We start from the raw sequence: 15,611 nt of genomic DNA, 5'->3' as shown, positions 1-15,611 counted from the left end.
AAGAGACATATGGTTTGTCTGGAGGCAGATAATGCTAATAAGAATAATAATCAATATAGTCTGGCTTCTTACAGAATTTTGGGGGTAAGATGAAAGAAGTAGACTTGAAGATATCTAAAATAATCATCTGTTAACTACAATATCTAATTTATTATCTAAAATGAATATCAAGGGAACTATCCAATGACTACTTTCTCAATATAATGGTCAGATGCCAAGCATTTCCCAGACAACCCCATGTAGTAGGTCCTTTCTCAGGGCCACAATATGGGTTCTTGGACACATCATGGGTTAAATTCACCAAGTTCGAAAGGAGTAAACCCAAACTTTTAAACTGGCATAGAAGCAATTTTATATTCAAATTCTTTGAGGCTGAAAGTTATTCATGGGACATATTGTGCTAGAGAAAAATCTTGGAGATTATTGGCCTCCTTCACCAATATGGATGGTTAAAGTGAGGGATGGGTCTAGTCTCCAAAGGGGACGTTCGGTTAAATTGATCTTGCTCTGGGAATGCTCTATTCCAATTCTGCACAGGCTCTTTAGGCCATAATAGTGAAAACACTCCAGCTTTCAAGTTAAAGCTCCAAATCAAAGAGAATCCAGTTCCTTTTTGTAATCATCATTCAACCCTCAATTATTTATGTATATGGTAGAAAGTAGTATCTTCAATAGCAAAATGATAATTTATGTTTGACTTCACAGCATGTTCTATATTTGGGGTTTTTCTTTTGTTTCTGGCAATATCAACAGACTTATTTTCCTAATTAGTTTGACCCTGATTCAATGTTACAATTAACATTCTCTGAGCGTACACACACACACGCACACTACTCACCAATTGATGGTGGGGAGAATGCCCAGAAACATACTGTGGTATAGGCAAAGGTGGTCTGAGATTATGTTTTTGCTGCCAGCAATTCACAAATAGATCATCTGGATCAATAGGGAGTTGGCTGTACTTATAACCAGGCACTTCCCAGAGCCAAATAATCACATTAGCTAATTCCCATCTATATAATATATGTAGCCTCCATAATTACTTATTAAACTAAGTGTATCCAGCCTGCAGAATACTTTTTTTTTTTTAAAACCAGGATTACCTAGTTTTGCGATTCACGCCAATTCAATTAATAAGATACTTGCCAGATCTCTCCATTTCTGGCTGCTACACAGACCCGTCGGATTTCCTTCTGGGCCTTGGAGATACTGGGGAGTGTAAGTGGCCAGAGTTAGCTCTTAGCCCTGCAGCTTTGGGGAATGAAGCACAGCTGCGCTTAATTTCCTGGAAAAAAAAACCCTTCTAGATGTTTTCCCTGTCCCTTGATGGCCCCGGGGGCCCACCCACCCAAGGCAGGGCCCTGGAGGTGGCTCACCTATCTTTTCTTCGGCTTGGCTGCTCTCTGCAGCATCCGTTGGAGGCTGGGCTGTTGCCTTGGCAGCCGCATCCTCTGCAGCAGGGGTGGTGGCAGCAGCAGCAGCAGTGACAGCAGCAGGCACATCGGCTTGTTTAGGCTCCTCCTTGGCTGGGGCGTCTTCGGCCTTGGAGGACGGCGAGTTGTCAGTGGAAGCTTTAGTGGCACTTTCTGTTTCAGCAGAGCCGGCCTTCTCCTCTGAGGGGGCAGGAGCCTGGGGGGCCCCCTGCTCTGTGGCAGCATCAGGGGCGCCCTCCCCCTTCTTCTCCTCAGAGGGAGTTTCGCCTGCCTTGCCAGGTTCCTCAGGCTTGGGGCCTGAGGCAGGGGCTGCCTCAGAGGGAGTGGCACCTTCTCCCTCCTTCTTCTCCAGGCCATCAGCAACAGGAGCTTCATCCTTCTCCTTCGCTTCTGCCTCAGCAGCTTGGGCATCACCCTTCTTCTCTCCTTTGAGCTTTTTCCTTGTTATGTGTCCACGGAAGCTAGCCTGAATTTTGGTCGCGGCCTTATGAGCTTTATCTTCTGGTTTGATGCCATCTTGTTCAATCTTTTGGTCCTCATCATTTTTTTCAACCTTTGTGGAGAAAAGGGGGGTTTGAAAAAACAAAAACACAAGAAGTGGAATGAATGTTCTTTTCCTACAGATCACAACATTCAACAATATTCATTAAACCATGTATTTTGTAGGAGGCTCCATGTTTGAAGTTAAGAAGTCAACAAGACTCTGGATTCAAATCAAGCCTTTCCTCTCTCTTTGATGGAGAATTGGGTAGACCGCATGTTGTCTTATGGGAAAACTAATGTCCTTTTGGCCTTCCAGAATCACTGGCATTATTTTATACGTATTTCTTTCCCCCAGCTCAATGTCTCTCTCCATTACCAAACTTAAACCAGCCTTTTTAAAGATATACCTTGATAATTCAAATTACGTTCATCCTAGGTTTTAATCAAAGAGCTTTGAAAGGTACTGTTTTTCACAATTCCTGAAAGAGGATGCTATGAAAAACATGACGGCTTAGAAATTATTATGGAAAAGTCTATTTGTTTCCCCATGATTTCAAAACTGGTCAGAAAACCAGTAGACTGAGGCAAACAGTATGATAAATAAAGGTTTAGAGCACAAATCCATCATGGTTTAGTGCAAAATGCAAACGAGTTTCAGGGCTTTGAGGGAATTGTTCAGAATGTGACAACTCAGAATGCTGGTTCCAAAATGATGCCTACTTTCACCTTTATGTAGTCTAACCTCAGTAATCAACACAGAGACCTTCAAAATTTGAATATAGGAAATGGTCATGATTTCTGAGTTAAAAAAAACAAAAGTATGGAAAACAACCATTTCCACTTTTGAAACAGTAGCATATATTCACTAAAATCACAATTTCTATTCCCAAAGCAATTTAAACCTAAAATTAATTTTATATTATCATTAATGGAGTCATCCTATTACTGAACACAAGAGACTAGAACACAATTTTTTTTTTTTTTTTTTATCATTTGGTTGTAACATTTATAGAGTAACATATGCTGAAAATCACTTTTTTCCCATTAGGAAATTAAATCAGAAGATAGGCAGAAAAGGTATAGTCACGGAAGGAAATGTGTAAGGACGTCCGTACACAAAAATTTTATGTAGCTCTATGGTTGACCATGGTGCCCTAATGCGGTTACTTATAGTCTCCATTCACTTCTTCCTTTAACTGTGGAACATTTAACTTTTGTTTACTTCTATGAGCACTGTTCTAGACAATGGGGAAAGACAGTGGTGAACAATGCAGCACATTTTCTTCAAAGGACTAATAATAGAAGAGGGCTTTTCATGTACCAAGTCCTGTGTTTGGCCTCAATCTTGACTTTGGCCTGATCTTGGCCTTCACTCCAGTTTAAGAGGTAAGCCACAGCAGATCAATATAGGGAGTATTTTTTTATCTGTCCTACCAGCCCTACCCCAGTGACCCAGATCCTGCTAATCATGATGTGGGTCTGTCTGAGTCTCTGGACAGGCATATGGGCCTGTTGCTGTGTAGGTTCATCAACATGCTAGTGGATACACACATTTTGAAAATTAGCTACATACAACAGTAAAAGCAAGACTGACAATTTTCCAGTAAATTTTATTTATTTATTTTTAAGATTTTATTTATTTATTCATAAGAGAGAGAGAGAGAGAGAGAGGCAGAAACACAGACAGAGGAGAAGCAGGCTCCATGCAGGAAGCCTGATGTGGGACTCAATCCCAGGACTCCAGGATCATGCCCTGGGCTGAAGACAGGTGCCAAGCCACTGAGCCACCCAGGGATCCCCTTTCCAATAAATTTTAAAAGCAGTTTATCTTCTTCCTCAGTTAACTGTGCATGTATCCATACAAAGAACGAAGGAGCGGATGAAAAGCATTACAGAGAGGCCCATTCCTCTCCCTCCTCCCAGTGCCGTGCTGTGACTCTGTTCAGCTCTCTGATGCACTACCACTTTCCCTCCGTCCTGCTGTTCTTGATAACTCCTACTGGGATGCACACAGCACAATCTGGGGCATGGGAGCAGCTGTCCCTGCCAGGAACTCTCTGCTCAGAGATGGAAGCATAACCCTGTTAAATTAACAGTTGTGAATGGAGCACAGAGCCAAGATGTTGTTAATTTATTTTACTCTATCTTGAGTTTTCTGAATGAGGCACAGTCTTATATGATAGGATAGGACATCTGCACTTGGGCATTGATGCCAAGTGGCTCTTTAATACAAATACTGTTCCTTGTGAAAGTAGACAAACAAATCATTTCAGAGTGGGCAGGTGTGCAAAAAAAAAATTTTTTTTTACAGTCCCTTTTCCCCTTTGAGAACACAAAGCAAAGGGGATGAAACTTTTTAAAAGCTGGAACATAAGAAGAAGGAAGCTAAGACTGATTCTAGAACGAAAGAAGCTTTACATGGATAAAGCAAGAGCTCTTCTTGATTCTTCTGCCAAACTACCGAAACTTTCTCTTTCTCTTTCAATTTTTCAGATTATCTACCACTTTACCTTTCCAAATGATCAGGGCTTAAGCTTTTGTACATAGCATCAACATTAAAATATCTGTTTAACAGGGCTCACACGAGGCCTGGGTGCCAGGATTGTGGGACCAGCCTCATCTGAGCAATCCAGGAGTATAAGGAACACAAAAGAAGAAGGCGTAGGTAGGAAGGGAGAGAATCATGGAAGACCAAAATCACAGGAGAGAGGTGAAGGCAATCTTGTAAGAGGTAGGCACCCAAAAAGGCAGGGAAAACCAAAGAGGTGCTGAAAGTTTCTACGGGCTTGCCGCTCATTCTGGAGAAACTGCTGGGCCACTTAACATCATTAGAAATTTAGAGAAACTGGATTTTAGAGAACTCACATAAATATTTCAGATAGAAAGAGAGGCAGAGATGGGAGGGGAAGGAAGGAATGAGGAAGGAAAAGGAGAGGAGAGGGAAAAGAGGAAGAGAGGGGAGGGAAGAAACCAGCCTAAGATAAGGTTGGGCTTAAGTGACTGAATAGAAAGATCCAAAGAGGAAAATATTTTAAGTAAAAACTGGGTTTTAAGCTAGACAGTACTAAATGGTGAGTGTGTGTGTCTTTCTTTTGTACCTGTAATTGATTCTATTAATATGACTTAAATTCCAGGTTATTTTCTGGTAAAATTCCCTTCACAGTAGTAGAGGTAATTGGACTAAGAGTGTACTTTCTTGAGAGAGGTGACAAGAAGCAAGAGGATGTTTCCTAAGAGTGGCTGCAGGGTAACCCTAATGTGTCAGGCCACATAGAAGTAGACAAAGGTCATTTGAGCCCAGAGAAACCAGAGGTCACTCAGCAAATTCAGCACAACTCCTACAGTTTCTAAAAAGGGCCCCGAGAAGTTAAGTGACCTGCCTAAATTATAGCTTGTATTTGAACTCAGGTCCTCTTCCCTCCCATCCAAACCCAAGTCTGATGTTATTGCATTAGCAACCTGTAATAGCTTAGGCTTTCTTCTGACAGATAATCTCTAAAGCATCATGTCAACACCACCATTCATTTATTCATTTCACAATAGTGAGTGCCCATGCTAGGCACTCTGGGACCCTAGTGAACAGGTGGTACTGTCTCTACCCACATAACATTCTTTTTTCAGTATGCTTTTTTTTTGGGAGGAATAACCTCATGGTGCCTTAACAATCAGTAATTTCCCAGGAATTCACATTAGACACCTGATCTTATGCCCATTTTGTAAAGCAAGGCCAATAGTCTACACAGTGAGTTATAGATGGAAGAGGTCTGGAAAAAAGAGGATCCTGGTATTCAGCAGCTACAGAGTCAGTTCATAAGTCTCATCAAGATAGATTTATTTTTGAGGTGCCTGGCTGGTTCAGCTAGTTCAGAGCATGTGACTCTCAGTCTTGGGGTTGTGAGCTTGAACCCCACATTGGGTATAGAGATTACTTAAAAACAAACATAAAACTTTTTTTTTTTTTTTAAAGATTTACTGTTTCAACTCGGCCCTGTGGCAAATAAGCTTTGTGCTGAGCTCTGATGTTTTCTGAGGGAACTTCAAAATTCTTTCATTTTTACATGGGATTATTGCTATCTGTGAAGTAACTGAGGAGGACATTTCAATGCAATGAATTATACGTAGGAAGAATCTCGTAAGTTGCAACAACTTTTTAAGGAATCTTCACTTCTATAGCTTATTGTTTTTATTGACCAGTTTGTTTGGGAGCTCTGTAATTTATAAAGTCTTAAAGGAATTCAAGTATGTAAAATCTTTACCTTTCATCCGAGATTTTAGCTTTGGCATAAATCTTATATCTTGATAAAAATATTATATACCAAATAATTGTTATAATACAGTATACCATTATAATAACTTGTTGGGACCTTGTCAAGTTTCTAAATCTATTAGGTGAAAGGACAATAATTTTCAATAGTATTTAAGAATCACAGGGTAGCTCAGGTGCCTCGGCGATTTAGCACTGCCTTTGGCCCAGGGTGTGATCCTGGAGACCTGGGATCGAGTCCCACGTCAAGCTCCCTGCATGGAGCCTGCTTCTCCCTCTGCCTGTGTCTCTGCCTCCCTCTGTGTGTGTGTGTGTGTCTCATGAATAAATAAATAAAATCTTAAAAAAAAAAAAGAATCACAGATAAGAAAGCCAAATGTAAGATGTAATTTAATATCTAACATTGTTGCTCTGGTTAATGGCTTCTTTTCCCTCTGGGGAAGGGAGAGCGTACAACTTGGGATTCATTATAATATGTCCAAAAATTTGCATTTATTAAGATACAAAAGAACTTTAGGCAAAAGTCTATGAATTCCCGACTTCCAGAAGTAAAATATCATCATCTGTTCAACTGGGGTACCTCAATTCATTCATATTTTCCAATTATCACAGTACTGCCTCAACCTTCCAAGCACAGAAAAACTTGGCTCTGTATCTACTTCTGCCAGCCACAAATACTACTATTAAAATACTTCAAATTTTCCCTTAAATAAGATTGAACTGTAAATGCCTTTAAAGAAATCCTTGGTGTACACCGATTCTTCTTTCCAAGAACATCTTTAGTAAATCAAAATATTTTCTATCTGGCTGAGCAAAAAATATTTCTGAGAAGCAAAACTGAAGAGCCAGAGATATGTTAAGCAACATTTTCATTATCATACTATAGTTTTCATGCCTATCAGGTTCTTATGCAATCCATAAGGAAACCAAAATAAAGTATCGATTATATATTTATATTTGGCAGACATCTACTATGGCTCACTCTAGTTTTATTAATAATTTATTGAGATAAAATTCACATAGAAAATTTCAGTCTATTTTTAAGCATAGTTTATTTCAAATATAATCAATGGCATATACTTCAGAAAAAATGCCCAAGTATTAAAGTTCATGCTGAAGTTTCTATCATCAAGGATCAGAAATCCAGTGAAATACCCCTTATGGAGGAGAAAAAGGAGGATGGACCAATGTCCTCCAGTTGTGAGGATAAAATGTCTTCAGGTTTCTGGACAATTGTTAGGAAGAAAGTCTTGTTCAAAAAGATGAATCGACACAGCTGAGATATGCAGGGTTCCTTCAACACTCAGTCTGGTTTGAAGGTCTAACTAAGAGTGTGAGGCAGCTGGGGTTGTGGGGAGCAGGATGCAGGTGAGTAATGAAATTGTGTTTTTTGCCAACAACTGTCATCACATTTTGAAACTCCAATTTTCAGGGGCGCCCGAGTGGCTCAGTGGGTTAAGTGTCTGGGTCAGTGGGTTAAGTGTTTGACTTTTGGTTTCAGCTCAGGTCATGATCTCCCAGTAGGGTGATCAAGCCCCACATCAGGCTCCTTGCTCAGTGAGGAGTCTGCTTCCCCTCTTCCTCTGCCCCTCCACCCTCTGTAGTAAATAAATAAATCTTAAAACAAAACAAAAAAAAAACCCAAAAGACAAGAACCCTCTGATTTTCAGTCCAGTGCAAAGTCTTTTTTTTTTTTTTTTTTAAAGTTCCTGGTCAGGTGGAAGCAAGGCAAATATATAATGACTAAAAATATCTCTAGGGGAATGTAAGACATCAAGAGTGATTTTACAAATCCTGGCAGAGTGGCAGTAAAGGAAATCTCTTTTTCCCTTCAAATAAAAGGTGCAGCATATTGCTGCAGCTTCAGAGTTAAAATAAATGAGTGAAAAATGCTCGTCGTTTGACTGACTATATAAGGAAACTAAATATCTCATTTTGGAAACTGGAATAGTAATATTAACTTTTCAGATAATAGCCAGTGATCAAGACATGGGTCTTTAGCTTACTTTTATTATTTTATTATTTAATATTTATAAATATTAAAAATGTTTATATTATTTTTATATTATTTATTTGACATGTACAGCCCACCTGCTTCCAAAGGAATATGAGGTGGCATATGCAACACAGGGTAAGGCACTACTGGAAGAGAACTCAGTTCCCTTTATCTTTTATCTTGTATTGTGTATTTGTAACTCTTTTTGTCCCACAAAGACAGAGAGAAGAGTAAAAGCATATGATAATTGGTGGCTTCTAAAAGACAAAGGTCAGCATATGAAAGACCTTGTCCATTTTGCTCATAGCTGGATTTCCAGTTGCTAGAATGGTCTCTGGCACATGGTAGATGTTTGATTAATATTTATTGAATGAATCCAAAATTTGAACATGTCAGTGTCATTTCAGAAAGATGATGACAGACAAGGATGTCTGGAGTTCCATTTTGTTAATTTTCATTAAAATCCTTCATTTCACTGGGATGGAATTCATGAGCATCTGACTAAAACAGGTATGTGACCCCCCTATACCTAGGTGACTGATCTCATGGGGTGAGGTTGAACACAAAAACCAATTATGAAATGAATGAGTAGAAATCAGACAAGAAGAGAGATCTCAAACCTATAGAATGGCATTGATAATAATAATTTCAAAAGGTACTTGAAAATGGCAAAAAATCTAAGATAAAGACAATTGATTTATATTTATCTTATCTATAAATTGGCTGGAGTCATATCATTCAAATTATTTTTCAGGCAGCCCAGGTGGCTCAGTGGTTTAGCGCTGCCTTCAGCCCAGGGCCTGATCCTGGAGACCCTGGATCGAGTCCCGCGTCAGGCTCCCTATGATGGGAGTCCCACGTCGGGCTCCCTGCATGGAGCCTGCTTCTCCCTCTGCCTGTGTCTCTGCCTCTCTCTCTCTGTGCCTCTCATGAATAAATAAAATCTTGAAAAATTATTTTTCAAATATATGTGTCTGATTCTCCATTTGTAAAACAGGTGAAAATATGTACTGGAGGTTGTCGGAGACCCCTCTCCCTTCCCTCTATTTATACTTAATCTGTATAATGAGCCCTAGGGCCTATGATTGCAAGCTGGGGATAGCTATAGTCCCTTAGTTATTAAAGATGAAAGGTCTCACTCCAAAAATTGGAGCTGGGGAGAGCCCTAAATTGAGATGAGGGACATACTTATGCTGGTCCATCTATCAGGGCATGTGGTGGATACAATATAACAAAACTCTTTCAGAAAACCTTGGAGTATGGCAAACATGGTGCTCAAAAATACTTGCTAAGAGTCAGGTCTAGGAGGAAGGCACTCCATTCTTGAGCAGTGAGACCAGACCCTCTGACAAGTGTCGTTCATGGTAGCTCACTACCTCTGTAAGTATTCACTACCTCTGCAAGTGTTCACTGCCCTATAAGTGGCATGCTGAGAGGAGGAAAAGCCAGGCAAGGTGACGGAGGCACTAAATCCTGCTCTTGGAGAAGTCTCTATACCTAGAGGCCACTGCACAGGAAACAAAAGAGAGGCACTCCCCATCATGTGCTGAAAAGGCTGGGATCACATAGAAGACTGTAAGAGGGGACTGGGAAGCTTCTTCTGCTAACATCTGGACAAAGAGGGAGAACAGTGGGCAGCCAATACATCTGGGAAGAGACAGAAAAGCAGTCTACCAACAGACGGCCTCTCATACCACCATCACAGGTGAATTGCTCCCCGGTGTGTGTTCCCAAGAGCAAACCACGCCCCAAGCTGCCAGAGAAGGTGCTCAGAACCAAACATCAGGAAGAGAAGCCCCAAAATGAACAAGGAGTAGTGGAAGGGGAGGTGGGCAGGGGGTTGGGGTGACTGGGTGATGGGCATTGAGGGGGGCACTTGGCAGGATGAGCACTGGGTGTTATGCTATATGTTGGCAAATTGAACTCCAATAAAAAATAAATTAAAAAAAAAAAAAAAAAAAAAAAGGAAGAGAAGCCCCAGACCCCAGGATAGAAAACTATCCTACTTCCAGGTAGGATACTCCAAATGTCTACCGTTGGACATGCAGGAATACAAGACACAATAAGTACTTAAATCAATTATTCTTCTCTTATACTGAATAGTGATTATTGATTTGTTATTTCTTTTTTGTTTTTAGTGATTTTATTTATTTATTCATGAGAGACACAAAGAGAGAGGCAGAGACACAGGTAGAGGGAGAAGCAGGCTCCATGCACAGAGCCGATGTGGGACTCGATCCCGGGACCCCAGGATCACGACCTGAGCCAAAGACAGACGCTCAGCCACTGAGCCACCCAGATACCCTGATTTGTTATTTCTTAATTAAGCCTCTTTGATAAATTATTTTCTAAGTTAGTAGTACCTGATGTATTTTATTCAATGAATACATGAATGACAGAGACCTCCCTCAACCACTTTAACACACACCCTTCCTCTTGGTCTACTTGCTTTTCCTTCTTTGTGCTTATGATTACGTGGCATATTTTCATTACTATTTCCTTAGACTATAAATTTTTGGAGAGCAGGACCTTGTCATCAGTTTTATACAAACTAAAAAACCTCTGTAGCTAAAATAGCGTTGGCTCATGGTTGAAGCTCCAAACATATTTATTTGTAGTTGTCAAGTGACTATGTGCCACACTGTGGGGATTCCAGAGGGAATGTCAATGAGCAGCACTCAAGCTAACTGGCCAGATGTCCTTTCTTCACTCTGGGACACTAATGCTTGGGGTCTCTCTATCCATTTATATGTATAATGAGTGTACAGCATATTCAGGTAGTATTTCAATCCAATTCTCGTCATAAACACATGAGAAACACATCACTGTGCCTGTTTTATAATCGAGGTAACTGAGGAAACAGAAAGGAGCCCGTGTCATCCAGCTTTGAAATAAATGATGAAACCCTACGTCAGTTCTACTCCTCAACCAGTGCATTAAAAAAAAATGTAGCAAGCCGGGATTCCCTGATGTCTAAGAGCATGGGTTGGATCTCAACTCTGCCACTTGATCACCAGCTCTTGAGCTTGGCAGGTCAGCTTCAGTCGTCTTTACCTGCAGGATGGTTGGAAGAACAAGTCTCTCACGCTGGATTGCTGTGAGGATTACATGAGTGAGTGTGACAGCTAAAGTTCTTAGCATAGCCCCTGTCATGTTGCACATGTTCAAAAAGGGCTAGCTGCTACTTTTTCTCACTTTGATCATTGGCCTCATCACTACAATCTCAGAGTAATTTCTACATTATCATTAGACTAGATAAGACAATAAGGGAAGTACTGTAGAGGCCCAGGGCAGCCCACCCCAAAATACACCACCCTGGCATATTAATTATTTTGAATGGAAACTATTTGGGAAACAACCAGTTCAAGGACACTCTAAGCCCTCCTCTCTTCCCCCTAACAGCAGGAAGCAAATCTCCCATATGAGAAATATTCCCCCTGTACTAAGAAGTAAAACAATATCCTTAACACCAGATATAGGGACTTAAAAATTGAGAAAGCTGTAGAAACAAACTTTGTTATTTTTTTCCTAACCTATTACCTCAGCCTAATTCTGCTTAGAATTTATTAACTTCCCAAACATGTATTTTTGTTTTTAGATTTTATCTATTTATTCATGAGAGACACAGAGAGAGAGAAAAAAAGAGGTAGAGACATAGGCAGAGGGAGAAGCAGGCTCCATACAGGGAGCCTGACGTGGGACTCGATCCCGGGACTCCAGGATCAGGCCCTGGGCTGAAGGCGGTGCTAAACCGCTGAGCCACCTGGGCTGCCTCAACACATATTTTCTTTACCTTGTCAATTAATCACACTTATATTGTCTCTTTGTCTAAAATATATGAAAACTGCCCACCCTTGTCATTTCTTTGGATCTCAGTTTAATTATTGGACAGCCATGCACATGTAATAAAATTGGGTTTTTTTTCTCCTGTCTCACGTTAATTTAATTCTTGGGCAGGTTGGAAGACCTTGAAAAGTACAGGAAGAATTTTTCCCCTCCCTATCCCTACAATACTGATGAGGTTTGGCTGTAAGGCCTTGTATTCATCTCCATGATAACTGGCATCCATACCTAGGGAGGAGAGAGTCCATTTCCTTAACACTGCAGTGTTCCAGAGCTATCTATCCTCAAAGAGATAAGGAGAAATCTGTCTAAAATGTGCCACAATACTCAATCTACTTCTTTCTATCCTGGGGAAAGGGGAGGATCTGTTCAGAGTGTCAAGCATAAACCATAATCCCTCTCCTCTGCCACTGAACACACACCAATCCTCCCTAACTATATCCATCCCTAAACCTCCACATGGTCAAGCATCTGGTGACAGAAATTCATTTAAAATGCAAGTCTATTTATTTTCAAAATCTATGCCCTTCACTTGACAACCACACTCTCACAGGAAAAAAAAAAAAAATCTCATCCAGCTTCCATTTCATATATCTAACCCATGGATCAAGCTATAGACCTTACACATCAGTGAAACAATGTAAGTGTGTAGGTTCTGAGAGCTACTCTTTTTACACATGTATGGTCATACGCATACCTGGTAAAAGCTGTGGATGCAGCTGCCCAACATTTTGCAAGGGTTTAGCTTAGGAACAGATGCTCCTGAAGAGAGAGGGGCTTCATGATTTGGTATTTCCAACTCTATCCAACTGGCTAGTTAGTAGAACTCCTTCCAATGTCATTGTGCCTAACATCTAGTGAGGGTACATAATGTGTCATCAGAGTGCATGTTATTATAAAACCTGGCTGATGAGAGATGGAGAAGAACTCGGATACCTTTGACTAAGGAAAAAAAAAGACAATAGCTTGAATTTTCATATTTCTTCAACTTTCAACTTCATAAAACCGTCCCTCTAGGCTGAGCAAGCTATCCCTTTTGCAAAATGAAGAAACTGAAACAGAATGAAAAGCCCCCCAATGGTAGAATGGGTCTTAACTCTAGGCCTCCGATCCCCTACATTTTATGGAATTTAACAGAGAACTCAATCTAAGAATTCAACACTAAACGCTCAGAAGGGATCAAAGGATAAGTAGCAACCCTCACATCAGCACGTAGACTACTTGAAACACTTTTCACTTAACAGAATTGGTCTGTATTTCAGATCTTTGGACAGAAACAGCTCCAGAATCTCTATGTAGAAGGGGTTTAGGGGCAGAGACAGTAGAAACACGTTTGGAAAGGGGAGTGGGTGATCTTACCTGAAACTGCACTCGTTAGGGAAAGCTTTATAGCTTTGCTTATTAGGCTTATTTATATGAGGTGGCTGGTGGGATGATTTTATGGGGCCACTGCTATCTATTAGCAATAGTTTGCACATGCCTTAATGTACTCTATCAGTCACCAGGTAAGTGACTGCCCGTTTATAGCAGTACTTGAGAAATCTTTTAAAAAGTGCAAGTATGTTTTCTCTCTGATTCTGGAAGATATGTTGTGGTATTCTTCTATGTGTGGAAAAAAAAAACAATGGAGTGTTTTTGTTGGGGGTGGGTCAGGGATATCAGGTGAAGGGAATAGTTTGAGGACAAATAGACTTCCACTTAACTGGGTTTCTATTCCCAAGCTACTAGACAGTAAATCATAACTGAGTCTAAATTTGCTCATGTTTTTGTCATTCTTCTTCTTTTATTCTTCCCTTTGTTTTTGTTTTGTTTTGTTTAAGTTTTCTAATTTATTTATGAAAGACACAGAGAGAAAGAGGCAGAGACACAGGCAGAGGGAGAAGCAGGGATATGGGATTCAATCCCGGGACTCCAGGATCATGAGCCGAAGGCAGTTGCTCAACCACTGAGCCATCCAGGTGTCCCTCTTCCCTTTGTTTTTGGCATTACTTCTCTTGATCATCAGTCACTGACATTCATTGAGTACATGTTCCCTGGCTTTGTTTTGGGGTCAAATAATTTGAGTTCAAATCCTGTTTTAGCCACTACTTAAATGTATGACCTAAAGTAAACTACCTAATTTCTTTAGAATACAGTTTCTTCACCTTTAGATTGGGATACTAATACCTACTGTACAAAATTTTCTTTTAAATTTTCTAAAGTGCCTGATACTTGAGAGCTCAATAAAGAATTGTTTGGAAGAAGATATAATGAGTGAAGTGAAAATGACTATTTTCTGGAGACTAGGGACTGGGTGCCCTACTTGATGAGTATTTTATGATTTCCTTTCTTTGATAGCTCATGAGGGAATTCTTTTTCAGGGCTATGCACATTTCAAAAAAATAATAAATGCCCCCCCCCCTCCAGAAACAACAACAAATCCTTTTAAAGGTAAAGACTATAAAATATCATCAGATCCTTAAAAGAAATAATACTAATAATGAATTGAAAAAATTATATAGTACTATGCCCAGTACTCTTCCAAGTACTTTATTACATATTCTATATATACACACAAATATATTCATTAAATATATATACTGACTAGTTTAATTCTAACAAGACTATACATTGGGTACTATTATTTTACAGATAAAGGGAGATTAAATCACTGCTCAAAACCATACAACTGGTAATGGCAGAGCCAGGATTTGAACTCAAAATACTTGTATAGATTGCATGTGAGATAAAATCATCCCAAGAAGACTGGGCTGATCTACTGTCCGCAGGTTTTGCCTCCAGGCTCTCAGGCAAAGTGAAAGAGGAGGATGGGGGAATTCAGACCAGGACTTTCTCATGGCCAGTGCCTGCTAGGCCTGGGCTAGTTCTGAGTGTCTAAAGGACCCAGCTTCAGAGCTATCACCACAATTTCTTCTTCCCCTTTCAAAATCTCTTGACAATAGAAAATAGAAAATAGAAATTGAAAATAGAATACATTTTCAAAGCAGAGGCTGTGGCATCATGACCTCATCACCCAGGTGATGCCATGACTCATTTTCCTTGTGAAAATATAGACGGAGGATTCACACACTTGGGATGTTGAGGAGATCCCAGAGACCAGGTTCCCTATTAATTCTGAAAGTAGAAGAGAGAAAATATCAGAGATCAGAGAAAAAAAATACTGGGGAAAGTGGCAGGGAGAGGACCCCAGGTCAGGAATTAGGGCTATTTAATTACAGGAGAAAAGCAGATGAATGAACTCGAGTCACTTGTAGGAGTTCTTATCAGAAGGAAGGAGTTGAACAGGTGGAAAACAGCAGGTTCTGTGACTTATTCCCAGAACTGAGGATTTAATCCAGCCAGAGTTTCTGAATTAGACATTGCCTTTTTCTCGAATCAACTTTTCCTGTTCTTTTTCTCCCAATTGTGGCGAAGCAAACAGGGAAATTCATCTAGAACATTCCATAGTTGTCATACTAGTTGCTCTGATTATATTCTCAAAAAAAAAAAAAGTCATATAATTCAGTAGAGGAATTTAGTGACAGTGTTCATCATGGCACAAAGAACCAGCGTACCTCCCATTTTGTGGTTTTGTAGGGAGAAACACTATACT

The 15,611-nt window shown here is 40.1% G+C and overlaps 1 protein-coding gene across 1 annotated transcript in view; it reads right to left on the bottom strand.

Moving 5' to 3' along the window:
- The window catches only part of GAP43 (growth associated protein 43), a 101,767-nt gene that overhangs the window by 44,820 nt on the left and 41,336 nt on the right, over positions 1–15,611 (bottom strand). Inside the window, exon 2 of the mRNA XM_025990097.2 lies at positions 1,377–1,986. Within this exon, the coding sequence (XP_025845882.1) occupies positions 1,377–1,986 (610 nt within the window). The remainder of the gene's footprint in view (positions 1–1,376; positions 1,987–15,611) is intronic.

The sequence above is a fragment of the Vulpes vulpes genome, chromosome 1, assembly GCF_048418805.1.
Source record: "Vulpes vulpes isolate BD-2025 chromosome 1, VulVul3, whole genome shotgun sequence".
Lineage (NCBI taxonomy): Eukaryota > Metazoa > Chordata > Mammalia > Carnivora > Canidae > Vulpes > Vulpes vulpes.
This window is presented reverse-complemented; position numbering and strand designations above follow the sequence as displayed.